The 26,914-nt window shown below is 42.6% G+C and overlaps 1 protein-coding gene across 6 annotated transcripts; it reads left to right on the top strand.

Annotated features, from left to right (window-relative positions):
* Window positions 1–171: 171 nt before the first annotated feature.
* Window positions 172–26,846, top strand: LOC308387371 (phosphatidylinositol-binding clathrin assembly protein-like). 6 transcript variants are annotated; one of them, XM_080867364.1, is made up of 19 exons: window positions 172–1,139; window positions 7,290–7,432; window positions 10,798–10,873; window positions 11,487–11,589; window positions 12,903–12,996; window positions 13,094–13,205; window positions 13,651–13,757; window positions 15,172–15,213; window positions 16,975–17,060; window positions 17,583–17,646; window positions 18,411–18,544; window positions 18,783–18,880; window positions 19,108–19,221; window positions 19,333–19,363; window positions 19,504–19,645; window positions 20,633–20,656; window positions 21,030–21,086; window positions 21,266–21,385; window positions 24,491–26,846. In XM_080867364.1, the coding sequence occupies exons 1-19, from the start codon at window positions 1,010–1,012 to the stop codon at window positions 24,503–24,505; spliced, it is 1,692 nt and encodes a 563-aa protein (XP_080723490.1). In that variant the 5' UTR covers window positions 172–1,009; the 3' UTR covers window positions 24,506–26,846. The 6 variants fall into 6 exon arrangements, with proteins under 6 accessions (XP_080723490.1, XP_080723488.1, XP_080723489.1 ...); XM_080867362.1 differs by having other exon boundaries at window positions 17,544–17,646; XM_080867367.1 differs by lacking the exon at window positions 172–1,139 and adding an exon at window positions 5,827–5,961 and having other exon boundaries at window positions 17,544–17,646.
* The last annotated feature ends 68 nt before the right edge of the window (window positions 26,847–26,914 follow it).

Raw genomic sequence — 26,914 nt, 5'->3', positions numbered from 1 at the left:
TTGCACATCACACTCTTGTGCTGTCCGTATGCACTAAGGTGATAAACCAGCTGATGCTTTTCTCTCCTTGAAAAGCCTTCTGCTTTAAGATGCCCTCCCCGGACTCGAGAAGTGGTCCAATCGCCCTCGTTTCTCAGTCACCTGATTCATGTGCTGCCATTTTACACACAAGTTTGACTGACAAAATAAATAAATAAATCAGAATTGGCCTATCGGAAACCTCAGCAGAGAAATACACCCTTTTGTAAAGAAGATTAAAAAGACTGGTGATAAAAATCACAGCGGCTGAGGTTTCATGCAGCCAGCGCGGGGTGCTGTGTGCGAATCAGAGAGGCGCTTGCAGTCGGATCTGTGCACACGTTCAGAGGCGATACCGGGTGAAGAAGGAAAAGGGGAGGGAAAGGACAATGCTACAGCCCGTGTCTTTGAAAAATTAGTCTTCAGTCATGGTGATGCCGCATAGATTTCATAATCATCGCCGGCCGTCTTTCTATCACTGACATTGCTTTTTTGTGATTCAGCGCTCTGGCACGGACTCTGCGCCGGCATTTCACCCTCAGCAGCGTCTATTTCAGGGATACTGTAGATTATATTAATACACTGACCAGCTTTGGATGCAGGCCGCTCTGACAGGCTACACCGATTTTCTTCTTTTTTACAAGCAGGTTGATTATTTCTGCAGCTGGGCCACCCTGTTGCCCTGCGCTGGATTTTTGGATGCTTCTCTGGATGTGTGACCGTTTAACGCTTTATTTGGCCGCCGCATGAATTCTCCCACCGGATCCTGGTCCGTGTACGCTGCTGTCCTCCACCACCACCACCTGCTCCTCCTCTTCTCCCTCCTCTGGCCGATTCTCACAGAGGGCACTACCCTCCTCCTCCTCCTCTTCCCTGCCGCTAAAGACATTTTGATCGTCCTCCCCGGTTCCCCCCACCCGGACTCGACCATCACTCCTCCGCCTGCCTCCTCATCCACCACCACCACCGCCGCCTCCTCCTCCTCCGTAACATGTCGGGACAGTCTTTGACCGACCGGATCGCCGCCGCACAGCACAGCATGACCGGGTCTGCCATCAGCAAAGCCGTCTGCAAGGCCACGACGCACGAAGTCAGCGGACCCAAGAAGAAACACCTTGACTGTAGGTTAAGCATACCATCACTGCTTACTGTATAGATAGGCAGCCTGCCTGCATGCATGCATCAAGCGACCAGCATCTTTTTCCTCACAAAGGGTAGCTTGTATAAACAGCATTACGCTCCCCCCCTCCCACCACCTCTCTCTCTCTCATCCGGCCCGCTTATGTTCACAGCTTCTTTAATTAGGCACCGTTACATTCCATTAGATTAAAACGTGATTTACGCAGCAGCCGAGCGCACACAGGCTCCACCACTGACCATCAGAGCAAGCGGAGATCTTCTTCGTCTCTCTTTTTTTTAATATAAGGCGAGAGGGGGGCAAGCCAGGCATTATCTGTGCATGTCATTCAGGGGAAATAGGCCACTCTGGTATAAGCTAATCATATTGCAACCAGTGTAGGCCTATCCATTATTAATGCCACTATCAGGAGCAGCAGCAGCACTGCTGGAGACTCTTCAGTACAGAATGTGCGTTATTGTGCAACATTTTTCTGCCATGCATTCTCGCTGATAAACGCGCTGCTGGTCAGTCCTAAAGGTGCTGAGGACCCTGTCAAGGTTTTAGGAAGAGCAGTGCACTTTTTCCACTCCCCAGCTAATTGTCTATGCAATCAGTAGCAATGATGCACACAGTGATAAAGAGGATTTCTCACATGTGGATTGCATCAGTGATTATTAGGTGGCTGTTAGGTTAGGTGGCTTTTCTGCCTCACTATAATTACTTGACATGATCAATAGAGAGCATGGGTGATCAATGGCACTGCCAGTCACACTCACATGCAGGCAGACAGACAGCAAGACAGCGAATCTGGAGGAAATGTGGATAAATCAGTCAGAGAGAGACCATGAGGCAAGTGGCCAAACAGCCAGTCATCCAGCTACACACCCACCCACCCAGTCAGTCGGTCGCCTGGCAAGTTTGGCAGTGGATTGGTCAGTCATGTCCACAGCAGAGGGTATCATTGTGGATTTTGGGCTCCCTTACAAGATATGCCACCAGGCATTTCAGTGTAATATATCTAAAGAGGGCTGCCTCACTAAAAAAAAAAAAAAAGAAGAAGAAGAAGCAGGAAACACCCAGTGGGGGCTCAGAAGCAGGTTTCTCTGAGCATTTACGATGAAGGAGCCCTTTTGTGACTCTAGAGCAGGGGTGGGCAATTCCAGGCCTCGAGGGCCGGTGTCCTGCAGGTTTTAGATCTCACCTTGGGTCAGCACACCTGAATCACATGATTAGTTCGTTACCAGGCCTCTGGAGAACTTCAAGACATGTTGAGGAGCTAATTTAGCCATTTAAATCAGCTGTGTTGGTTCAAGGACACATCTAAAACCTGCAGGGACACTGGCCCTCGAGGCCTGGAGTTGCCCACCCCTGCTCTAGAGTAATTCCTGCTGCTTTGATTTCATATTAATCTTACCTCGATGGTGGCAGGCGCTCAGTGTTAATTATTAAGTTTTTTAGAGGCTGATGTTTTACGCTATACACAGTTTCACACATCCTTGGAAAAATAAGTAGAAGAGAATCAAACCTACTGAAGGCTCCACGTTCAGTATCGCCGCAAGTGCATCAACAGACTGGCACCGGTGCTCGTTTGTTATTGTGCTCGCCACAGACGCCCCAGTTTTATGAGAACATTGGACTCCTGCAGATATTAAACGACAGAAGGTCATCCACCTTCAGCGCCTGCCACGAGTGGGTGTATCTCAGAAACTAGTAAATGTCACTTAACTCAAGGGTGAGAGCAGAAAATCTTAAAATAGAACCGGAGCATTTACATGACAAATGTCCATCTGTCAAGTGGATTATAAAACAGTTTTTGTCACGACTCACAAGGGCAGAGAAGTTTCTCTCAGAGTCGGTCAGTTTATTCTGGTGAAGGTGGTTTATTCTCCTTTTCCACATTGATACGACTCCTTTGTAGATTTGATTCACTCTCATGGATGTGTGAATCACATTTTTTAGTTAAATAAGCAATTTTGTACTGAAGCCATTCAGATGCAGCTGTTCTAATAGATGCCGCAATAAAATACTTTCTATTTCCAGCTAGAGAGCCTCTCTAAGCCAACATCCAGCACTCTCTCTCATCCGCATTAGGGCACACTTTTAAGGTTAAGGAGGCGATCCAGGAAGGAAGTGTGTTTGTCATCAGGCGGTCAGTGGGCCTGAGCCTTAATTTGACTGAGAGGACCTTGGTGGGGAAGTGAATAAAGAATGCAAAGAAAAGGCAGTGAACACAACTGCTCTCAAGGAGCTTCTGATGAGTCAGCTGTACAGGACTGCGTGCAATCACAGGTCTCTTTGTTCAACCATCAATGCATCTGAGACTCTTTTCTAACCGAACCTGCGTGGTAAACTCAGGTTATGAGAAAACGGCGGACATTTGGTTTGTATTTTCAGATAATGCAAAGCTTATTATAAAAGCTCTCTGCATGGAGGACACGAGCGAGTGGAGCAAACTTGGTGTGGCTAAAAGAATACAGAGCTGCTGGGAAGAAACTGTTCAGATTGGAAAGAAAGAATCTGTTAAAATAATCTGAGGTTAGTTTGATAAGCAGAGTTAAAATACACTCTAGTTGTTATTGAGCCACCACAGCAGGCACAGCATAGAATAAATGCTATGCACAATAAATCTATTCAGAGTGACCAAACCCAGGCCTCCTTTTTTTCCCCCCCCTCTTACGGGGTCATGACCTTGCCGCTGTGGTAGGTGACTTCAGTGGCAAATGTTCATCTTTGATGACCCACAGCAAATAATGAGCATGACACACACACAAACACAGGGTAATGACATAGTAGAAGAGTAATCAGGCTAAAAATTACTTTCTGCCCCCAGAGCACAGTCAGCAGTGGTATTCACTGTATGATTTCTTTGCTTGTGCGTCACTGCTGAAATGCTGTAGCGTCACGTTGTAGATTTATTCAAAAAGAAGCTAATTGTGTCGAGAATAATTATCTGCCTTTTTTGCTCCGATGTTCTTCGCTTTTGGCCTCTCGGCTGGATTCAGTGAAAGGCAGCAGCGAGAAAGAGGAAGAAGTGACGACAGATGAGCAAAAATACAACGGATGACGGGGCTCAGCCGCACAGGCGGTCAAACAGAAGAGTAATATACATGAATCCCCCCCCTCCCCGCCACGCACACACATGCGTACTCTGACATCTTGTAGTTCAATTACACGCTCTGAATGATATTCACTTTTTTTTTTCTTTTTTAACGCCAAGGCTTTAAAACACATGGGAGGGAAAAAAAAGTTTTTATTGCATTTTAAAGTAAATCTCTCTTTATGAGCTCAAATCCCTTCAGTCATGCATACTTTAAAACTCTGCTCTTACATTTGATCCTAACCAGTATTACAGGTGTCTTAAATTTAGCGCCGTGTTGTCGTGTAATCGTGCAAACCTTTGCACGCTTGCAGCATAAATCTCACTTCTTTTTGTGTTCTTTATCTGCATTTTTTTTTCCTGTGTGGATTTCGGCTTATCGATAATCCCAGCTGGCAATCGTGCAATCAATACTTCATCATCATCATTGTCATCATCATCACATCCCTCTGGCTATTTGCACAGCCACACATCGATGGTTAAATCCCAGCTGATGAATTGTCACCCAAAGGAACAAATAGATTGGGACATGGAAATGTAGTAATTACCCTACTAAAAGTTAAATATCTCTAAACCTCCAGTGAATTAGTTAGTGGTTACTCACAGGCAGTGTAAAACTGAACACCTTTTGACCTTGTCTGCTGTTTAGTTACAGCTTGATATAGATGTTTGGGTTTTTTTATATTTATTTATTTCTGAATTTCCTAGGATCATCCTTCAAGCTCTGCTTTTGAGCTCAGCTACCTCTAAATATGAGGCAAATATGTAGTTATTTTTCCACTCTGTTGCCTCATCTTACATCGTTTTTATTCAAGTGTCACATAAAACTACTAGAAGCTCTAGTCCTTGCAGTTTAAAAGCCCATGAACATAAAAGCAAACATACAGGGTTTCAGAGAAATGGTCCTAATTTAGACATGGAATGCAAGAGGCACACATTAAGGATTTTAAAGGAGGAATTGAGGATTTTATTGTTGCGTATATATACATATATCTATTCAATATGCGTTAGTTTGGGAATTGTTTCTTGTGCCAATTTTATTGCTTCCTGTGCATGTTACATTTTCTGCTTTCAGATGTAGGGAGTGGACAGACCTTTGGCTTATATTTGGCCCTAAAGCAGGAGACCAAATGTCATGACATTAATGCAGCAGAGTTGAGAGTCTGACAGTCTTGGCTGCGTTCGTAATTCATTGTAGGCCAAGCTGGATGAGGTGACAACCTATAATCAATACTTTTACACTTATTATTGGCTGTGCTGTTCCTGCTGAGGCTTTCGCAGTCGAAACTAAAATAAAATAAGACCAAGCTGAGTTGGATCGAAACATCAGCTGCCGCTGGTCGCTGTTGCTTACGGTGTGTTTCGACATGCAGTCAATGGTTAATCAGGGTGCGAACCGGGACTCTTTGGTATCCAGCGTTTCAGTGGCTGCAGAAAACCTCATCAAGCTTTCAAAACAAAACACTGATAACCTCTGATCCTGCAAAAAAAAAAGAAAGAAAAAAAGAAGCAGATCTCAGAAACCAAACAGCTTTCTCAGTATCTCAGCACACAGATGCTCCCCCGTCTGCCTGTGACTACACTGGTTTTCTCTGATTGCACAAGGGACTCTTTAATTTAGTTCCTTTCATTATAATTGTGCGACACACTTTTGTTGCTGGTGTCTTGTTACCAAATTCAAGTGAAACCGCGGATCGTCCTGATTTCACACTTCTCATCTCATCTGGTAACATTTTAGATTCATTTCTTCTGTCTGTTTATCACTTTTGGTCCCAGTGTGTGTTTTACCAGGATTAGCTGAGACCCTGTTACCAGCTGGCCTTTAAGCAGCCTGCACAATCTGACTTTTAACAGCATCACTGAGAATTTGATGCAGATTGTTTATCCAGGAAAAAAATCTCCAGCTTGCTGATAAATGTCACTGAGCAAATAGCATGAGCTATATATTATGAATGCACTCTGTATAGTGTGTTTATAAAAAAAGGTTTTTTTACTGTAGAAATGCCCCAAGTCAAGATAAGAAAATCTGTCCCTGAAGATTTTAACAACCTTTCGTTTACAGTAATTGAACATTTCAGAATCACATAAGTGGATCTGTAGGCTATGCAGTCTGTAATGCACTGTGTAAAACATGTTTGCACCATTTTACTAGAAGCCTGCAAGTCTTTGTGCTTCAACAGATGCCAAACATACTTTGCATTTTGCTTCTGAGCCCAGTTCCTTAAAGAATGTAGGGCAACATTCCTGCAACCCATCCCAGCAACACTTCTTATCTCTATTTAATTATTTTTGTTGTATCTACAAGACTGAGCACAAACAAAAACCCCACTCCTCTGTTTCCCTGCCAGTTCTCAGATGTGAACACGCACATGCGAGCACACACTCGACCTGTCGTTTGCCAGACCTTTGAGTCTGACATACAGCACCGAGCTGTTTTTCCCCCTTTTTTAAAACGTGTTCCACATTTGCTTTAAACGGCCAATTTACATTCTAGATGCGACTCTCGGATGTTAACTGTTGGGAGGGTGGGGGTCATCTGTTTTAGTCCATCATCGCTAACAAAGATGCTCGGGAAGAAAACTCACAGTCAATATTCATCATCACTCCATTCATCTGACAGTTTTTTTTTTTAGTTTTTTTTTCCTAAATAAAATATGTGTCGCTTAAGTTCATTACGCGGGAATGGAATCGACCTTGCAATGTACCTTTCCATCTTCTGAGTTGATATTTTATTGATATTTTTGTAGAGGAGGCTGGCAGCGTTGCTGAATTACAGTTTCAGATGTGCATTTGGAGATACATCCATCTATAGAGACTATATCATTCATCGATATCATTAATCCATCATTTGTTCATTGAGGCGAGATAAATGCACCGGTCAATATGACTTCAGTCTGTGTGATTGTTCACTCCATCAGCAACTGTTGCTTTTATTCACAATGACTTACAGTAAGTGAACAGGCGGGGTTGGAGTTTATTTGTGTGTTCCTTCACCTTGCTTTCACACTTTTCTCCAGATTGTTTCATGGGTCATCTTTTTTTTGTCTCCTCCAGACCTGATCCACTGCACCAATGAGCTGAACGTCAGCATCCCCCACCTGGCAGACACACTGCTGGAGCGCACAACTAGCAACAGCTGGATTGTGGTTTTTAAAGCGCTCATCACCACACACCACCTCATGATGTACGGCAATGAGGTGAGTCAACCCGCATCGACGTATGGATGCCCGGGGAAATTCGGAGGATGTCTGTCCCCTCTGATCTTGTGACAACAGGAAAATTATTTGTCATCCTGACAAAAAACGCTTGTTTTAAAGAGATCTAAAACGCACTATGGTGCTTCTAAAATGATCCGTCTCACTGTTTTTTTGAGGTCAACATTTCCTGAGTGGTGGGACGTGACTTGAAAGGCCAAAATGACTCTGCCGAAGCTCTAAATAAAAATGTAGAAAAGCTTATTCATCTATTTATCAGTATTGCTCTTCCAATAGAAAAAGGCACCAAATAACCTCTCATTACCAGTGACTCCTGTGTGTGTTATCAATTAACTACACAAATTGTCACTAGGCAGCAAAAGATGACGATCAAACCATTTCCTGTACAGTCTAATACTCTGTGAATGAGCACGAGAGAGACTCTGAGCTTGCTGGTGTTTTGATCGATCCTAAATACTTTGTAGAGATTTCTCTCCAACGCACCCTCAGTGAGATTCTTTGAAACCGTGTCTTCCATGTGTCCAGCAAGGACAGATGAAATACTCGGCTGACATTTCAATGGCCAGTATGACAAATCGCAGCGCTCCACTGCACACCCTGCGAGAGCAGCGACCAAAAAACATCAAACATGTTAAATGATGAGCTTCTGAGACTAGATAGAAGTGCCGTGGCAATGATTACTCCGGGGACGATGACCCTTTCAGAGCATGTGAGCAACAAAGCTTTTAGTGACATGAGCAGTGACATGATGTTTTAAAAATTTGTCAGGGTTGTTTAAATTGGGCGTTTTTAGCCTGGCTTTTTCCTCACTGGTTTTCACCCTGGCCAGAAAGACTGCGTGTTTACAGGCCTCTGAATTGGCATCAAAGCTTGCTTAACGTGATCTGATCCTTTTAAAAAGTGGATGCTGGAATGGGTTTTGCTGCAAATGGGATATCAGTTAAGGAAAGAAGGGGTTGTTTTGTATTGGTAGTGAGGGCAGATTGTGAAGCTAGATCAAGGAAAAGTCGTATGAATCAGCTCTTAATGTTAAAACACCACAGCGAGCTGACTGACCTGATCCACCCTGGCAACCACGACTCAAATAAACCAAACAAATACATGTAGCTTTTTCCAGAGGCTGCCTTTTTTCTCCATTGAGCTCTTAATTGTCTGCCTGCTTTCAGTTGTTACAGGAAAGTTAATCTGCTTCTTTTCCCCCTGGGTAACTCAACCTAGACAAACTACATCAAGCCTGGACATGTTTATGAATGCTGATACAGTTTTCAAGGATGTCAGTGTGTCTGTTTCATACAGTTTCAGGAAGATTATTTCACTGTTTCCTTCTTGGCTGTGAAATTAGTAAAAGGCAAAAAAAAAAGTAGGGCAAGAGCTTTCAAATAAAGACGGGGCAAACGGTCAGTGAAACAAGTAAGAAAGTGAGTTACACAGCGATAGCTAATATACCCAAGTTTGGTAACACTGGCTACTATAAGATGCTAGTCAAACCCGTAGACTGTATATTAGACTTTGTTGTAGACACAGTGATGTCACCCACTGGCTTTAATGTTTGCCGTTTTCAATTTCTAGCACCAAATCACAACAACTGTGGCTTCAAGGTGATTTTTTATTGTAAGGTCAAGACCCTACAATAATGCAAAGACAACAGGAAAAAAAACCCAACAATAATATGATGCGACAGCGGGAAGAAAAAACTTCCTTTTAACAGGAAGAAACCTTGACAGAACCAGGCTCAGCGAGAGGCGGCCATCTACTGCGACCGGTTAGGGGTGAGGGGAGGAAGACAGGACAAAGACACACTGTGGAAGAGAGCCAGAGATGAATAATAACTGATGATTAAATGGTGGTGTAATTTTTGCAGCCTTAAATCTGCTTTTGTGTTGCAGATGTTGTTTTTTTTTTTAGATCAGATGCAACTTTGAACAAGCGCCAATTGCTAAGTTAGCAGCTAATGCTGACTAGCTTAGAATTTGGCCATGTGCAGGTTAGAGAGTGCACTGCTGATAGCAACCACTGGTTACTAATGAGAAATGTGTTATCCCTGACCATTTGGTGAGCAGTTGCTGGAGATTGTTAGTTGAAATTTGGAGCAAAGAGGTATACAGGGGTTATGAACGCTTTGGGCAACAAGCGTTGGGCATTGACAGCAATTTACACTATATCTATAAACACTCGACAATTACTCACTGAGTGGTGGAGAAGCCTTAAAGCATAGCAGTAAAATATGTGCAAAATATATGGGCAAATGTTGAAGCCTGCTAGCAAACAAAGCAATCACAAGAAGGTTTTTGGTGCAGCACCACGAGGTGGCTGTAGCTCAGAAGGTAGAACAAGATAATTGAAAGGTTGGTGGTTCAATCTCTGGCAGCTCCAGTGTTAGCTAGAAAGCACTTAGGTGCAGAAAAAAAGTCCTTTTATTAATGGATGAATAAAGCATATTGTATAAAGTGCTTGGAGTGCTCCAGTACAGTAGAAAAGCCCTCTATAAGGACCAGTCCTTTTAGCATTTACCCTCTTTGCAAACCACTTGCCAACTGCTCAGGGAATACGGTTTTCCTAGACCTGCATGACTGAGGCCTTAGCAAAGTGCATACACAAAATGCCAGGCCTGTGGTGCTTTTTCAAATTCTTCTTCCGAGTTTCCGTGGTGACATGAACAAAAGTCTGTCACAGATACAAACTTTGGTGACCTTTAAATTACGTACGAGCAACGTATGTGGATTGAGACATGTGAAACAAACACAAATGGAGAATATAACGTCACATTTGCAGGGAGGTGGTGAATATGAAAATCAAAAGAATCGTGATTTATAATAAATCTTTTAAAAAAACATATAGATGCTAAAAATCGCTGCACGTGTGACGATGTTTGTGCAAGGTTTCATTCATATATAATTATAGGTAGGGTAGATACACAAATATATACATATGCTATGATCTTTACAGTAAGATGCCACAGATATTCTAATTATTGATAACATATAAATACAATAACACTAGATTTTAATTCACTGAAAACACACAGAAAGCACAGATAATATTACAGTGCACAGTAATATTATTTGTCACACTACTGCATTAAAAAGGCACCGAAACAATAAACAGAGTTCAACTGGAAGGTACATTTTATTACTTTTAAATGTAACTTTGCAAAAAGAAGAACTTTTTTTGTCAAACGTTACCTGCGTCACCCAAGCCAGCACAATTACCCTCTGAAAAATGCAGATAAAGCTGCAACATTTGTGTACATACAGGCTGCCCATGTGGCAGTTTGGCCTTGACTTGAAACTGTCAGGCCACAGAAAGAGAGAAATCACTAACTCATTCTTCTGTTCTTTTTCCTTCAGAGATTGATGCAGTACCTTGCCTCCAGGAATACACTCTTCAACCTCAACAACTTTCTAGATAAGGCTGCACTACAAGGTGATTTAATGCCATTTGGCTCTTTGTAGACTCAGCAGTGCTGTACATCTAACAAAATGACTTTATGTCGGACTCTCGCTGCCTCTGTAGCGCTATCAATAAGCTGCTGCTCAGACGGACCAAATCTGAAAAACCTACAGATGACTGTACCCTTTGTTTGTTACAAAGGGTGCGGAAAATTAAAAAAACATGCTTGGTGACTTTTTAATTATATATACAAAAGGAAAACAAGATAAATAAGATAAGATAACCTTTATTAGTCCCACACGTGGGAAATTTGTTTTGTCACAGCAGGAAGTGGACAGTGCAAAAGTTATGACGCAAAAATTAGAATACAATAAGAATAAATACAGTACACAGCTGTACAGAATAGAATAAAATAATATACTATATACAGTAGAATAAAATAGAATAAAAATATACAATAAGATAAAAATAGAATACGAATGCTATATACAACTGAGTAAAGGTAATGCATGAGCACTGGAAATGCGGGTTGGTCGCAAAGAAGCGACTATATTTTTAATTAAAATAAGTGTAGCTTCTTAATCTAATGTGAAAATTGGTCAAGCTGATCAATCTCTAACTGCAGCACCCTCTCTCTGCCCTACAGGGTATAACATGTCAACCTTCATCAGACGCTACAGCCGCTACCTGAATGAAAAAGCCATGTCTTACAGACTAGCAGCGGTGGACTTCACAAAAATGAAGAGAGGGTAGGATACTCTTGCTTGTAACTCTTTGCCTGTTGTTTATCCTCTGCTTTACCTGTATAGTAGAAACAGTAAATATATTTTCTATTTTTCCTTAAATGTACATTTATGTTAACAAGTAGTCATTGCAGCCCCAAGTGGCAAATGCATGTCTTGTAAAAACAGTGTGTTCAAAATGGTTTCTATTTTTGTGTCAAGTGGTCTTGTGCCTATGTTTGAGATGAGCAACACAACAGTTTTGTTTGCATATGGGCAGCCAATCAGAAGACAGTAGGACCTTAAAGAGACAGAGCTAAAAGGGCACAGAGAGTAGATGAACTGAGCCTTTGAGTAATAAAAGCTTAGAGTCGCTGTTAGTGATATTCTAGAACAATGTTGAGCAAGAAATTGAACAGCCTTTGATGCTAAAATGCTGTATTAGAGTCAGTATATCATAACTGCAATCTTAAAACATTGTAATTATAAGCTAGTGGTCATAACAGACCAAACAAAGGAAAACAATTACAAGTATTGAACCAACAAAGGATGATTGTGAGGTTGGTTTAGGACATGCGTGAGGACATTTTTACATTTTTCAGTGGGGAGGTCAGAGTGGGATTACATCAGGGTTAGATGAGGTCAGGCAGGACCTTCAGTGGATTATAGTGTTTGCAGATGATAGTGTGACCTGTAGTGAGAGTAGGGAGGAGTTGGAAGAGAGCCTGGAGAAGTGGAGGTATGCTCCAGAGAGAAGAGGAAGAAGAGGAGGGAACAGTTGTAAAGCTGAAGCTGTAAGGAGTACAGATAGTTAAGGCAAATGAGTTTAAACATCTGGGGCCAACCATCCAAAGCAATGGCTTGTGCACAAAAGAGGCAAAGAGGAGAGAGTGTAGGCAGGGTGGAGTGGATAGAGATGAGTGTCAGGGTGATTTGTGACAAAAGGATAGCAGGGTGAAAAGGAAGCTGTACAAGACTGTAGTGAGACCTGCTATGACGTATGGTTTAGAGATGCCACTAACAAAAAGACCAGAGGCAGAGATGAAGATGCTCAGATTTTCACTGAGAGTGACCAAAATGGACCAGATCAGAAATGAATACATCAGCGAGACAGCTCAGGATGACCAGTTCGGAGATAAAGTTAGAGAAGCGAGGCAGAGACTGTTTGACACGTGCAAAGGAGGGCTAGTGGATATGTTTGATGCTGAAAATGAAGCTGGCCAGGTAAGACAAAAAGAGGAAGACCACAGAGGAGGAAGTTACATACTCTTGATTTTCAGTACATCACTTCCTCTACAGGCTTGATGAGTTCTGCGTGTGTTCTCCTGTGTGATTCTTAGGGCTGATGGTGTGATGCGCACCATGAACACAGAGAAGCTGATTAAGACTTTGCCCATCATTCAGAACCAGCTGGATGCACTGCTGGATTTCCAGGTAAACATCTGCCTTAATCGCTCCAAACCCTTTAATGTAAGCAATTGTAGCTGTCACTTCAATATCTCATCTCTCATTCGTTCCTCCTATCGTCCAGCCAAACTCCAACGAGCTGACGAACGGAGTGATCAACACAGCCTTCATGTTGCTGTTTAAAGACTCCATACGGTTGTTTGCCGCTTATAACGAAGGCGTCATCAACATGTTGGGTACGCACGACACGGCAGATCCTGAGTTCATCTATCTTTAGTTCGTTCTATATTTATGTGGTAATTTTCCTCTGATGTCAAGATCACAAGACTGTGACTCCATCCAACTCCACTTAATCCTTCTTTAGAGAAAATCAATTTTTCCTCCCACTGTCTTCCAGAGTTCAATTAAGGGCCACTGTGTAATGATCAACTTCTTTTCTTCCATTAATTATTAAGGCAGTGAGGTGTGAGGGTCTGATAAGAGACCATCAGACTCTATGATTTTATTGTAAGTGGGAGTCTTAATGAAAATTAATTTCATCCTGCATGGACAAGAATTGGACAGGCCTAACAGGGAAAATCAGTACCAGATAGATTTTTAAAAGTTGTTTTTTACAGTATACACTGCTGCAGGTCAAAGTAAATTCTGTTTTTGAGCTGTTTCTCGTCTTCTGGCACGCAGAGAAATACTTTGACATGAAGAAGAACCAGTGCAAAGAAGCTTTGGAGATCTACAAGACCTTCCTCAACAGGATGACCAAACTGTCCGAGTTTCTCAAAGTGGCGGAGGTAACGTCCGTTTGTCCTGCCGCTCTTCGATGGAGTTAAACACCTGTAAAGACGATGGGAATATCTATTTGGAGCGAATCTCAACGGCCTTCCTTCCTCTCTGATTTTATATAAATATATTAAATGCTCCTTTCTCATTTCGTCCTGTCACTCAGGAGAAATTTAATCTGCAGAAAAGCGCACTTGAACCTGTTGAGATTTGCTCCAGACTTCTGTTACCCCAGGAACTGATTTACGGTCAGTCTTCTCAGACCTAAACTGACCGCAGATCAGCCTCCGGGAGCTTCTTCTCTTTAATCTTCCAAGTCTCTTTTTTGCACTAGATCTTCTCCTGTTTCTGTCCCTCTCTTGCCCTGGCCTAGGGAGGGGTTTACTTCAAGGCAGTCATTAACGCCAGACTCTTATAGGCTATCAGAGAGACACTCATGTAGAGCTTCCAGTTGAGAGACCCCTCGTGTGCTGCCTGTTCACATGCCTGCACTGCATGCCCAAGCAAGCTCTTTTTCTATCACTATCTCTTTCTCTTGTTCTAATAGCTTAATTTCCACCCTATTTCTTTTTTTTGTTTTGTTAATAAATAGAAGTTTCTTTTATTTTTAAATGGCTGTTACTCCGTTAACAGCTCTTGCTGGGCTTCACAATAAATATAAACAGTTTTATGATCTGTAGACTGCGCAGAGTAATCGTGTACATCTTCAAAAGCTGCCTCGCTGCTTGGTTTCGTTCCCATTTGGAAGAAGGTTTGGGATGCAGCCACTTGATCCCAAAGAAAGAGAGAAAAAAAAGGAAAAAGAAAGAAAGACTAACGTTGACTTTAAGGACCCATTCATTTTACCTGTCTAACAAAATGTGTTTGTCTGTTTGTGTGTCATCTGTGCTCCCCCTCCCCTTCTTCTTTCTGTTCAAAGTCAACATTAGTTGAGTGTCTTCCTTTTGGATGTTTCTTATCTTGCAGTCACATGACCTGTTGTCTGCCCTCTGTGCCCTGCCTGTCTAAACAGTCGTTGTGCTCAGCTTTCATTTCCAACCAGATCTCATCGTGTGTGTATTTATAAGTGTGTGTGTGTACATGTACTGTGTGCGTGTGCGTGTATATATATATACATATATATAGGTGTTTGTATGCGTGTGCATGCGCCTTCCTCCTCTGTTGTCTTTTCTTTGTTTTCCTTTACAGCCACTGCATGAAGTAATGAATGCTTGGGTTTGATTCTTCTTTCTCCCTCCTCCTCCTCTTCCTCTTCTTCCTTCAACACGCCTCTTCCCTTTATTTTTTATTACTATGTGGTCTATTGGGTTTCTTTCTTTCTTTCTTTTTTTGGTTATTCCCTGATTTATTGTTACATTTGGTTTTATTTTTATTTTGCCTCCCTCCTCCCTCCCCCTATCCCTCCTTCCTTTTTTTGTGACACAGCGAGTTGGGATAGATCAGGGCGACAGCCCCGATCTCACACAGGTCAGTCTACATCTCATCTCAATCAGTCAATCAACCAGTCAGTCAACCAGTGTATTAAATCCGTCAAAGTCAGTCCCATAATGCTTCATTCTAAACGCTCCCGTTCCCTACTCACCCTACAGACCTGCCCACACTGCAGCTGCCCCGTTCTCCTCCTCTCTTCTTCACTCTCCTTAACTCCTTCACTTTGTCTCCTTTTCTGTCTGAATCGAGAATAGAGAGGACACATGCAACTAGCCTGAAAGCAGCATTTCCCCCCCCCCCCTGACAATTTTTAGTCCTGTTTTCCTATCTGAATCCTTGCAGAACAAATTTTACTCTAAGGTAAGATTTTTTTAAATCAGTTTTTATGCAGCACAGCCACAAAAGTTTTCAGTCTCTCTCTCTCTCTTTTTTCAGATTAATTTTAGACTGGGGCATATAATATGTCAGAATTTTTTCTGGCAGTCTTTCAGGCATTTTCCCAGTGTAAATATCAAAGCTTGTCTGTTGACTCAAAGGCTTATCATACAAAAAAAAAGTCAGCACAACTTTATGAAATAGGCTTTTGTCCATCTAAGCAGTGTTCACATCACTTTCTGAACAGAGTATGTCCCTTTGTATTATTAGCTGTGGGGAGAGCAGCGAATGGTTTTTGTTAAATAGGTTTCTGCAAATATGACTTGGATAGGTGTACATAATGCCATCATAAGTACTGCATACTATGCTATGGTCCTTGAATACAGCTTATCCTTTTCATTGGATTTTAACAATGTGACAAAAAAAACTTAAATGGAAAAAAGTTGTTTTTTCTTTTTCTTTTCTACATTTATGTCGTGTTTGTAGTGCTTATGAAGACCTTATATGCCCTTATTCAACAACATAGTGAACCATGCCTTTACTAAGCTCTAGATATGTGTCTGTTTTAATTTTAAACTTTTAGCATATTCTAGATTTCTCTGAAGAAGGATGCCCAGAATTCGCATTTTACTCTCTTTCCCCCTTAAAATAAGTATATGAGAAATCTTTTCTTTGCCTGTTGTGTTTGCCTTGTGTTCTCTGGTGCTGAAATGTAAAGCTCTGGGTGAAAACTGTGGTATCACATGTGGTCCAAATGAACCCATCCATCCTTTTTGTTTTCCAGTAATGAGTGCAGGCCAGCTGTTCGATGTGTATACCTGGTTTTTTCACCAGATGTTTACATTTGACTGAGTTAACTTCCTTGGCTTCCAGCGGGACACAGTTTTGGTGCTTAGCTCCAGTGATTACTTCCTCAGCCAATCAAACCACTAACACATGAATCTCACTGTGGAATCCACAAGTTAACTCTTAAATTTTGGATAGTGATTTTCTTTCTGTGTATGCGTGTGTAAGTGTGTGTGTTTACGAGAGCATTTGTGCACTGCTGGCCTCTGCATGGGCTCGTTAGATGGTTCACAGACGTGTTTGTTGTGTTTCGACTCTGGAGCCCCGCAGCGATGATGCTCTGCTCTGTCCCGACCTGTCAGTCCTGCTGTGGACTCGCTTGCATGATCCAAAGCTAACATGTGCATGCTGGCCAACCAAACCTGATGAAACCAAATGAAAAAAACAAAAAAACAGAACAAAGAGCTGTCATAGAGTAGATAGTGAATTTGAGGGTGATGTCTAAATTTTGCTGCTGCTTTGTGTGTGTGAGAGAGAGAGGAAATGAGAAGTGAGGAGAGGAGGGAAAAGCGAGCTAAGTGCCCCAATTTGCCTACTTGCCCATGGTTGTAATCTGCTGAACCCCACCCCCCTCAGGCTCCCAGTTCTCTCCTGGAGGCTCTGGAGCAGCATCTAGCTTCTCTGGAAGGCAGGAAGCTCAAGGACCTCTCCACCGCCAGCAGGTATGATCAGATCACAGACAGGCACCTCAGGCCTGCTGCATCACTCACTTAATGCTACTTTTAAAACTATTATTTTTGCTACAGCTGTTCTTTCCCTTACTGCTACCAGCATTAGCACTACAGCAACCATGGTGTACTGCTGATCTGCCACCATGAATTTTACTACTGCCAGATTTTTACAGTTTCTCTTATAGCAAACATAAAACTTGCATTTTACCTACATGCATCATATGCTGTTGCTTAAATGATACTTACAATCAAATTTTACTCAAAGTTCGTTTCTGATCACTACTTTGAAACATTTCAACCGTGGGTCATGCTGATGGTGCCCAGATAACTAAATGGGGTTTTTTTTTAGCTTTACATGGTGTTGTTAAAAAGTATCAAAGAGTAAAGTAAAGAATATCCCCCCCAAAAAGAAAAAGAAATTTAAAGAGACCTGTAAACCCTGTGTGTGTTTGCGGGTGTGTGTCTTACCTTAAGATCCAGCACCTTGTCCAGTGCAGTGTCATCTCTCTCCAGCACGGGGATCTCTCTCAGCCGCATGGAAGACAAGACGGAGGACAACCGACTGCAGCAACACAAGGTGAGTCAAACCTGTCCACATACTGTGGACAGGTTTGCACAGTTCATACATACCACGTGCCAGAACTATTGCAGGGATTCAACCACAATATGATTGCCTGTGCTTTTAGGTTCTTTTGTCTTCTATGCTAGTGAAACACTCTGAAATCCGTTCACGTGTGTGAACCATGTAGACCTCGGTGTCTTAAGACTTTCTGCCCTCCACACTGTTGTTAAAGTTGAATAGACAAGTGCATTAATTCTGCAGTACAGTGAAATACGCTGTTTCTCTGTAGTGTACAGAGATGCACACAGAATAGAAATGAACTCTCAGTCTACATACTGCACTCCTGCAGTGGAGTTTATTCTCAAACAAACCATCCTGGCCTTTCATTTGATAGTAACAATTTAAAGGAAGATTAACCCTTGAAATACACACTCACTGGATGCTTTGTTATTTATGTCTAATAAAATTCTCATTAATGAAACTATTAAACTGGGCAATAATATGGCAGCAACTCATTTAGATGAGTTAAAGAATGTAGACATGGTCAAGATAACCTGCTGAAGTTCAAACCAAGCATCAGAATGGGGAAGAAAGGTGAGGAGACTTTGCATGTAGCATGGTTGTTAGTGCCAGCACCTTGTTGAATCGCTGCTAATAAGGATTAAGGAAGCTCTGAAGGCAAAAACAAAAAAAGAGTCTGACATAGTACTAGCAAAGTGAACCTTGTGTGTATTATACTAACCATAATCATCTACATTGTGTTGATGTATTCTGTCTAGGAGGACGGTCACAAAGTGATCGACATTCAGACACCTAACGTGTCACCCAGCACCCAATCAGTGGGCAGTGCCAACAGCAGTGGAGGGGCCACAGATCTCTTCTCTAACTCACCTATTGTACCCGTCAACAACCAGTGAGTGTATTGTCTGCGCTTATATATAGTTTCTACAAAGAAAAAAAGTGCCTCCTATCTATACTGCTAAAAAGAGTGTTTTTTGTATTAGTTAAATGTCACAAGTCTATTTCCTTGATCTTATCCTGATATTTTGTCCAGTTACCCTACGTCTTTAGATGAAAGCCTTTAGCCTTTACATTTTTAGAATAAAGTGAGGAAAAAAACTGTGCTTTCCACTCCATTTTCCTTCCTGCAGTGTGCCAAACCTGACTAGTGAGCTGTTCACCCTGCAGCCTAACTTCACCCCCATCCAGACCACACACACTGTGCCCAACAACAACAACGCCTGGGGAGGTAGGACCACGCACGCACACGCACGCACGCACATGTACACATAATCATGTTAACGTACAATGAAGCATGAGAGTAAATTCCCACTCACTACCTCACACACACACACACACATACAAACAAGCACACGCTTAAAGCATGTTATGCTTTGACAATGACAGCTAGCTTCTTCATGCTTTTTGACTCATTTCTTCTCTTTTCACGTTACCATGGTTACCTGTGGACATCAGGTGACTTGCTAAAGCCATCCCCACCCACTCAAATTCACAGTCCTGGAGCCCCGTTGCACTCTGGGAAGATGCTGCCCAATGATTTGGACTCATCCTTAGCCAACCTTGTTGGGAGTGAGTACAAAATGTGCAAATTTTCTCTTCACATTTTCCCTGTTAACCAGTCTTGCTGTGTCTCCCTTTCAACTGATGCTATGTTTATTTTTGTTTTATTTCTTCTCCCAGACCTGCAGTTTGGGGGGACGCCAGCTAAAAAGTGAGTGGGTTTGCCTTACATCAAAAGCCGAGCCGCAGGCAGACGACTGCTGTCGGATCTCTCACGCTGTTCAATGATTTTTGCATCCTCTGTGCACCTGCAAATGCACGTGTTAGATCGTGTGTGTTTTTGTGCATCAGGCCAGAGCTCCAGTGGAGTCAGCTGGTAGAGAAGAAGCCGACGGGTGGTAGTGGCTGGCAATCGAAGACCATGTGCACCAGCACCAACTGGACTCACACCACCCATCCCATGGCACCTGCACCCATGCCCGTTCCTCAAATGGTAAAATAAATGCTACAATTACTTTTTAATTGCCTGCAAGAGTTTGTGCTTGTGTCATCAAGGTCCTGTGGTTGCACTTACACTTCCTCTGACACTTTTTTCCCCCACTTCTGCTGCTTGATTAGATGTCTTCTCAAGACAGTATGGGTGTGAAGGTTTCTGCTTTATTAACAGTTTCTCCAGTCTCCACTTAGTATGGTTGGTTAATTTGGGATTAAAATATAATTTCACATATAAATTTCTGTAAACCAAAGCTAGCTATAAGTGGATGAGGGATCCTAGGTGAATTTCTAAATGGATGGGTTTGCTCCAGCGCGATGGCCAAGAAACTGAAAAGGTTTCTGGCTTCCATGCTGTTTAGTCAGTTGCTTTATCGCTCATTAGTGTTTCCCTACTGGCCGGTAGACTTTACAATGTGATAAGGTAATAAAAACAAAACAGATTTTTCTAGGCGCTTCTGAGCTTTTAAAACTGGAACCCCAAAGCCTCAGCTTTTTTAAGATAATGATAAAAACTGACATTGCGCACAGTTGGATTTTTCTCCCAAAAGTCTTTATAGATGTCTAATAATTGTGGTCATGTGAAAGAGACCAAGTGACCACTGAGAAGATTGGCAGTGAGGCTGTATCCAGCTCTTTCAATGCATCAGTACTTTTGAAGGAGCTCCCAAATGTGTCTGTGCCTTTTGTGCTCCATGCCAATTATCTACACGTCTCTTTAATTCAGTCTGGTTTCATCCTTTTAATTTTGGACTGATTGACCTCTCAACTCAAACTGCTCATTTTCTCGGCAAATGGTTTGGAAAGATGGTGGCACGCCTTGAATGGAAAGTAGATGATTTTAACATGAGGAAAGTGCAAAAAATTCCGCTTTATCTTCTCTGCCTGTTTGGAGAAAGAGAACGGGCATGGCTGTGATTGTGGTATGCGGAACTATTTTAGAGGTCTTTAACTGTTTTTCTTTTCTCTCTTTCCTTTAACTCGACAGAATGGGATGATCTATACTGGCTATGTAAGTTTCTTCAGCCCCCTTTCCTTCACTCCTCGTTTTGTCCACGACATCCTCCAGAACTGCACTGCTTTGCTTTCTTAATCATTTTCCTTATTGTACTGTCTTAGAACTGCCCTTTTATCCCTTGTGGTGTCATCTCGATTCAGTGTTGTTAAACGTTAAAGCTGATTTTGTTTAACAAGATCTTGTAAAAGCCGAATGAATGGGAATATTTATTTGGCATAAAAAAACAAAAAATGACTTTCTTTGAGGTACATCTTTGACAGATTAGAAATTAATTGCCCTAACAGAATTAGCGTTAATTTTAATTTATTTCTTTTGGTCACTATTAAAAAGTATTGTGCATTACGCCCCTCCCTGTTTTTCTGTACAGGCTCCAGCACCAGTGGCTTTTCCTATGACGACACCCCAAGTGCCTGTGTATGGAATGGTAAAGAACAACTTCCAGTCTTATCGTGGTCTTACAGTCAGAGATTTTTAATTTATCCAATAAATACTGTTTATTTTTATTGTTTTGTCTCGGTTCACGTTGCTCTGTTTACTCCCCACCTGTTTCGCTCCCTCATACTCTTCTCCTTCCCTGCCTGCTCTCACCTGTGCTCTGAGAAGCTCCCTCCTCAGATGAATCATCAGATGGGGGGCATTCCCATGATGCCCCCACAGCATGTCATGTATAACCAGCCTGTCCTGAGACCCACCAATCCTTTTGGACCCATCCCAGGAACACAGGTAACATCAGCCCTCACAAAAACAAGCAGAAATGTTAATGAACATGCCAGAGAGCGTGGGGACAAGAGCATAGCATATGGGCACTAATGGGATCATCTCAAGTAGTGCAATGGTTGTACGCAGTTGTGTTGCACAAAGACCAGAGCGTTCTCACTCCCGAGGCGTAACATGTCGACGTTTTGTCACGTCCCGCGGCGTTCCTGAGGAACGCGAAAGGAGACCTTCGACGTTCTTATGGTACGCGGCGGGTTATGGCTGGAATCCAGTGCAATGACGCTCCCGCGGTAGTAGACGTTCCAGCCCTGTATTCCAGCCCTAAACCTAACCTTATCCCTAGCCCTGACCATAACCTTATTCCTGACCTTAACCAGATGATGATGTTAAATAGCGTGTTTCTAAGCGATTTGAAGAAAAAGAGCGAACATCTGTAGGTTCAGTCCATTCGGTTCTCTTATTTCCTCTTTTTCCGAGGTCGTCATTTAGGAACGTGGTGGGTAGCCGAAAACGTAATATGGTGACGATTTGTCACCTAGCGTAAAATGTTACGCTTTGGGAGTGAGAACGGGTACAAAGACACAAGTTTAGTAGTTTTGCCTCTGTACACCACCACAGTGGATTTTAAATCAACCAATCATGATGTGATTGAAGTGTAGACTTTCAGCTTTAATTCAAGGGGTTTAACAGAAAAATTTGACAAACTTTTTTAGGAATTGCAGCAAGTTTTATAGATATTCTCACATTTTCAGAGGCTTCGCATTAATTGGACAGTTTACTGTTTCATGACCGGTTATGCCTACTTCTCTGTTCTTGGACAAGCTTTGAAGACACGATATCTGAAGATGATTCAAAGTGTTGATTTTTCACTGCACTTTAAATATGAGGCCCAAGGAGATGTCAGTGCAAGTGAGGGACATCATCATTAGGGTCAACCCCCCCCCCCCCCCCCCCCCCCCCCCCCGCCCCCCACCCAAAAAATAAAAATAAAGCAATCAGAGAGGCGGCAAAAACCTGGTACATTCTTAAAAACCATGAATTCACCAGCTTGGCAACAACAAAACACCCGAAAGAACATTGAAGATTAGTAAACAGAATTATAGACAGAATTATAATGATTATAATCATATCCATGGTTAAGAAAAACTTCAGAATCTAAATGTGTTAACAACACTTAGGTGTTGGACATAGGTGCATCACTGTCAAGGTCTATAATCAAGCGATGGCTTCATGAATGGAAATATAGAGTTTTTGCAAAAAGGTGCAAACCACTGGTTACACTCAAAAACAGGAAGGCCGCATTAGACTGTGTCAGAAAAAGAGCCTGCACAGTTATGAAACAAATATTTCGACAGGTGAAACCGAGATGGTAAATGGCCTGTATTTATATAGCGCTTTACTAGTTCCTAAGGGCTTTACATATCCAGTCATCCACCCATTCACACACTGGTGCTGGCAAGCTACATTGTAGCCACAGCCACCCTGGGGCGCACTGACAGAGGCGAGGCTGCCGGACACTGGCGCCACCGGGCCCTCTGACCACCACCAGTAGGCAACGGGTGAAGTGTCTTGCCCAAGGACACAACGACCGAGACTATCCAAGCCGGGGCTCGAACCGGCAACCTTCCGATTACAAGGCGAACTCCCAACTCTTGAGCCACGATCGCCTGGCTACCAATGGAATCAGGTCACTAGTGTTTAGTGATGATGTAACTGCAGATAGAAGTAGTAGTATGAATTCTAAAGTGCACAAAGCTATACTTTCTCTATACTCTCTCAGATTGCAGATCTGACTTCCCAGTGCAAATGATCCATAGCATACTGCAAGAGCCACCCAAGAGTTTCTCAATGCAAAGAAATGGGAAATTCCTCAACAGTGAAGTCAGTCACCAATGAAGTATATCCTATATATACACAGCATCCCAGCTGTTTTGTGGCTACATCGATGTAGTTAAACGAGCAGGCTGGGGCCGCTGGTTAGCTTGGCATAAAGTGATGCCCCCACAATCCCACAACTTGGCATCAAATAAGAGAGAAAAGTGATTTTCTTTAGGGTTATTGGTGTGCTGTTTTACTTTTTCTTTGTTTGTATTCTTTTTTACTTTTGTTTCTGCTCTTAATGCTAAGGTAAGCTATCCAACTTCTGTTCACATGCAAATCACATGTCAGAAAATAAGTGCAGTTGTCAAGCTGTGCATTCCTTTGTAAACCATAAATCAAACATGCAGCTTGTCTGGGTGCTTTTTTTGTATTTTTCTTTCTCCTTACACTTGACCAATTACAGATAATCTGACACCACGCAGAGCAATTTTGAAAGCAGTCACAATACAGTAGGGGAAAAAACTGCCTTGTTGAAGCAGCAGCAGCAATGCTATTACAAACATGACCAATAAAAAAACAAAATGTTTAGTAGGTAATAAGGAGGGTGTGTGGATGGAGAAACTGCCCAAACTAAATCATCTGCAAATATTGGACAGCTCTAACATTTATGGTCTTCAGTGCGTAGCTTCTGAGAAAAGCAGATTATTGAAGCAGAAACAGATAAAGGAGAAAACTGGGAAGTAATAGGAGCTATTTAAATGATTTGAGCACATTAACGGGCTGCATTGCACATCTTAAACCGATGTGTACCAGCACAGAAACAACACGGGCAGAATATTGCTTTGGTACAAACACTGAATCTGTGCCTCTTCAAGTCCTCGGGAATAACAGAGGCCACTCGTTCATAGCTGTTTCTCTAGGGGTGATTAGCAATGTTCAAGTAGTGGCTCCATCAAGAATCTCAATGATGAGTCATGTTGTCAGGTAATTTAAAAATTGACCAGGAAGTGTGAAGAAGAAAAAAATAAGTTCACTGCGAGCAATCATCAGCTGCAAAGGTTACAAGACTCACAGGAGCACAAACAATCAAGTATATTTTGACCAATTATTCAAAACATAACAGAGTAATATAATTGTTTACTGAACAATCACCGCTCCGAGGTGCTGTTTTCTTGGCACTGCGGCAGCTAAAACGCTTGTCAATAGATGCCTGAACACTTGATGAGCTGTTTTGTTGAACTAAATTACTCTTGCATGTCTCTCACCCCCCCACCACCCCGTCCTCTGCAGATGCACTTCATGTAGGGGATGATGTTGTAACCATGGCAGCAAAGCTGGGAGAGAGAAGGCGAGAGGAAAGAGACAGAGAGAAAGAGTCGGCAGCGAACGCAAATCCAGAACCAAAATCCAGCGCAGGGGAAAGAAAGAAGAGGGCAGAGAGGAAGAAAAAGGGGAGGGGAGAGGACGAAGGAGAGAGGAGGACCAGAGGATGGATAGAAGATGAAACGCTGATGTCAGTTTCCATGTCACCTGACCCTCTAATCTCCTCTCCTCTCTCCATGTGGCTACTGATCTCTCTGTCTTTGAATCTATAGTGCTGGGGCACCAGAGGCTCTGCATTAGTCCCATTCATCCTCTGCTTGATTTGCCAGTTCAAATGGCAATTACGACCTGTGATGACACTATGAGGACTGACAGCTCGTTGGAAGTGCAGAAGCTCTTTTGCCATTTCCCCCCCGCCCCTCACCCCATCATACTGATAATTTCCTGTATAAAGGCTTACCCGCATCTCTCTCCATCCCTCAGCTGAATCAAACTTGGAGGACACGCGTCTCTTTCTCTGATTGGATCGTTTGCTGGCACTTTACTCTATGTGACCTTTGCCAAGGGTGTATTTCTGTGTAGGTGATTTTTTGCATCTTGTTCCGATTGGTTCCCGGTAACGTGTCATCCATCCGTCACCTGATGTCAGAAGTTATTGATTTGAATGCGTGCGTGTGTGTTCGTGTGTCTGCGCGTGCGTGCGTGCGTTCCTTTTTCTACATTTCAGCGTGCTGCATCCACGTATCCATTTGAGTCTTTTTATGAGCTCCATTTGTTCTTAATTGCCAATTTCACAGAGAGAATCGGGCGTAAAACAATTGGCACGCTTGTGTGATTGTGGATGGACGTGGAGCTGTGTAGGGTGTGCTACAGCGTGTGTTTCTCTTTTGGTACCTGATGTCATTAATGTGTTGCCAGGTACCAACATGTTACTGCACTGGAATTAACTGATGAAAGCACTGAGCCAGACCCAGGCATCACATTTGGATGTAAACAAACCTCCGCTACTTGGGGACGTGATGTACACACTGTGTTTCGTTTCGTTTTTTGGGGGGGGTTTGCCCTCTTCTACAGGCGTGCAATATCATGCAATCTCATTATACACCCATTTGTAGCCCGGTTAGAAGCCTTTTTCTGCTGTAGTGTCAGAGTTCCTGTATGTCCACATGAGATTTCTGTACAAAATACTGTTGATTTTTTTTTTTCTCGTTTTCTAAGCTGTTCTGATAACAACTGAACTGCTCTAAAAGTTGTGAAAAATGCACTGAGAGCCACACAGGAGGTGAGTTGACATTAGGTGAATTTCAATCTAGCAATCAGTAATGGTCGAACTCCCAGCTGTATGATATCCTCCCTGTCCTGAGCATTTGTCCTGTCCAAAATTAATCTCCTGTCAAGTCCTTATCACCCCCACCCTACCCACCCCAAAAGATAATAAAATTAAAAAAAAAAAATGGATGAGGGTAGAAGTCTCACCTCCACTGGGAGGATTTAAAGAGAGCCACTGAGAAGCGAGTTATTAATGTAGAGTGGAACGTTTATGGACAGGACAGCTAAAGGTCAGTCTGGAGCATCAAGTGAATGACAGCAGTGGAAAGCAGCTGAGCGTAATGTCTGTCGATCGCGGCCCGAGCAAAGCCCGCAGCGACGGCGCGCAGATTAATTCGGACAGCCAGAGACAGGGAGGCTCTAATGAGACATTAAATGTTAATGTGGATTTTCTAGGAGATCCAAGGTCGAGTTAGACTCACAGTCAGATGATATATATAAAAATATATATAGCACAAACCTTCAAAGAGGGGACAATGCTCTGCTGCACAAAAACCTAAAATCATTGCTGGGATGTACAGTCGAAAGGGGCAATAATCAATTGGGTATGAAGTCGTTTTTTTTATTGGTTGTGTCCGTTCTATGTACATGTACTGTATGTGTGTTTGTGTGCACATGCCTTCCCATAGAGATAAACAGGGTCATGTTCCTCGGTTAGAGGTTACACATCTCTATCGAGCTGGTAGCTTGTACTAACTTAGCAATGAGTGTTTTTGTGACCGTGTCTGTACAACATCACATCATTTTAAGGTGGCTCTAGGTTCACTCATCTGCTGCAAAACGCAAAAAACGGGGGGGGGGAAAGAAACCCCCGAGTCATCAGATGTGGAATCAGTCAAAGTGAGTCTGAAGCAAACTTCTCCAAAGAGCTGGAAGTGCACATGCTGGTGATTTCTAACAAAAAAAAAAGAAAAAGAATCGCAACTGTAACTGCTGGCTATGTAAAAACCAGTCTCACCGCAGCTACAACTTTACTACCAGCAGAGAGAGATTTGTGCTAGGAATCACCGGGCAGGCAGATGTTCTCTTTGAGGTTTCACTTTTGAATGAACATAAATGTAA

Source organism: Rhamphochromis sp. 'chilingali' (assembly GCF_963969265.1).
Source record: "Rhamphochromis sp. 'chilingali' genome assembly, chromosome: 19".
NCBI lineage: Eukaryota > Metazoa > Chordata > Actinopteri > Cichliformes > Cichlidae > Rhamphochromis > Rhamphochromis sp. 'chilingali'.
This window is presented reverse-complemented; position numbering and strand designations above follow the sequence as displayed.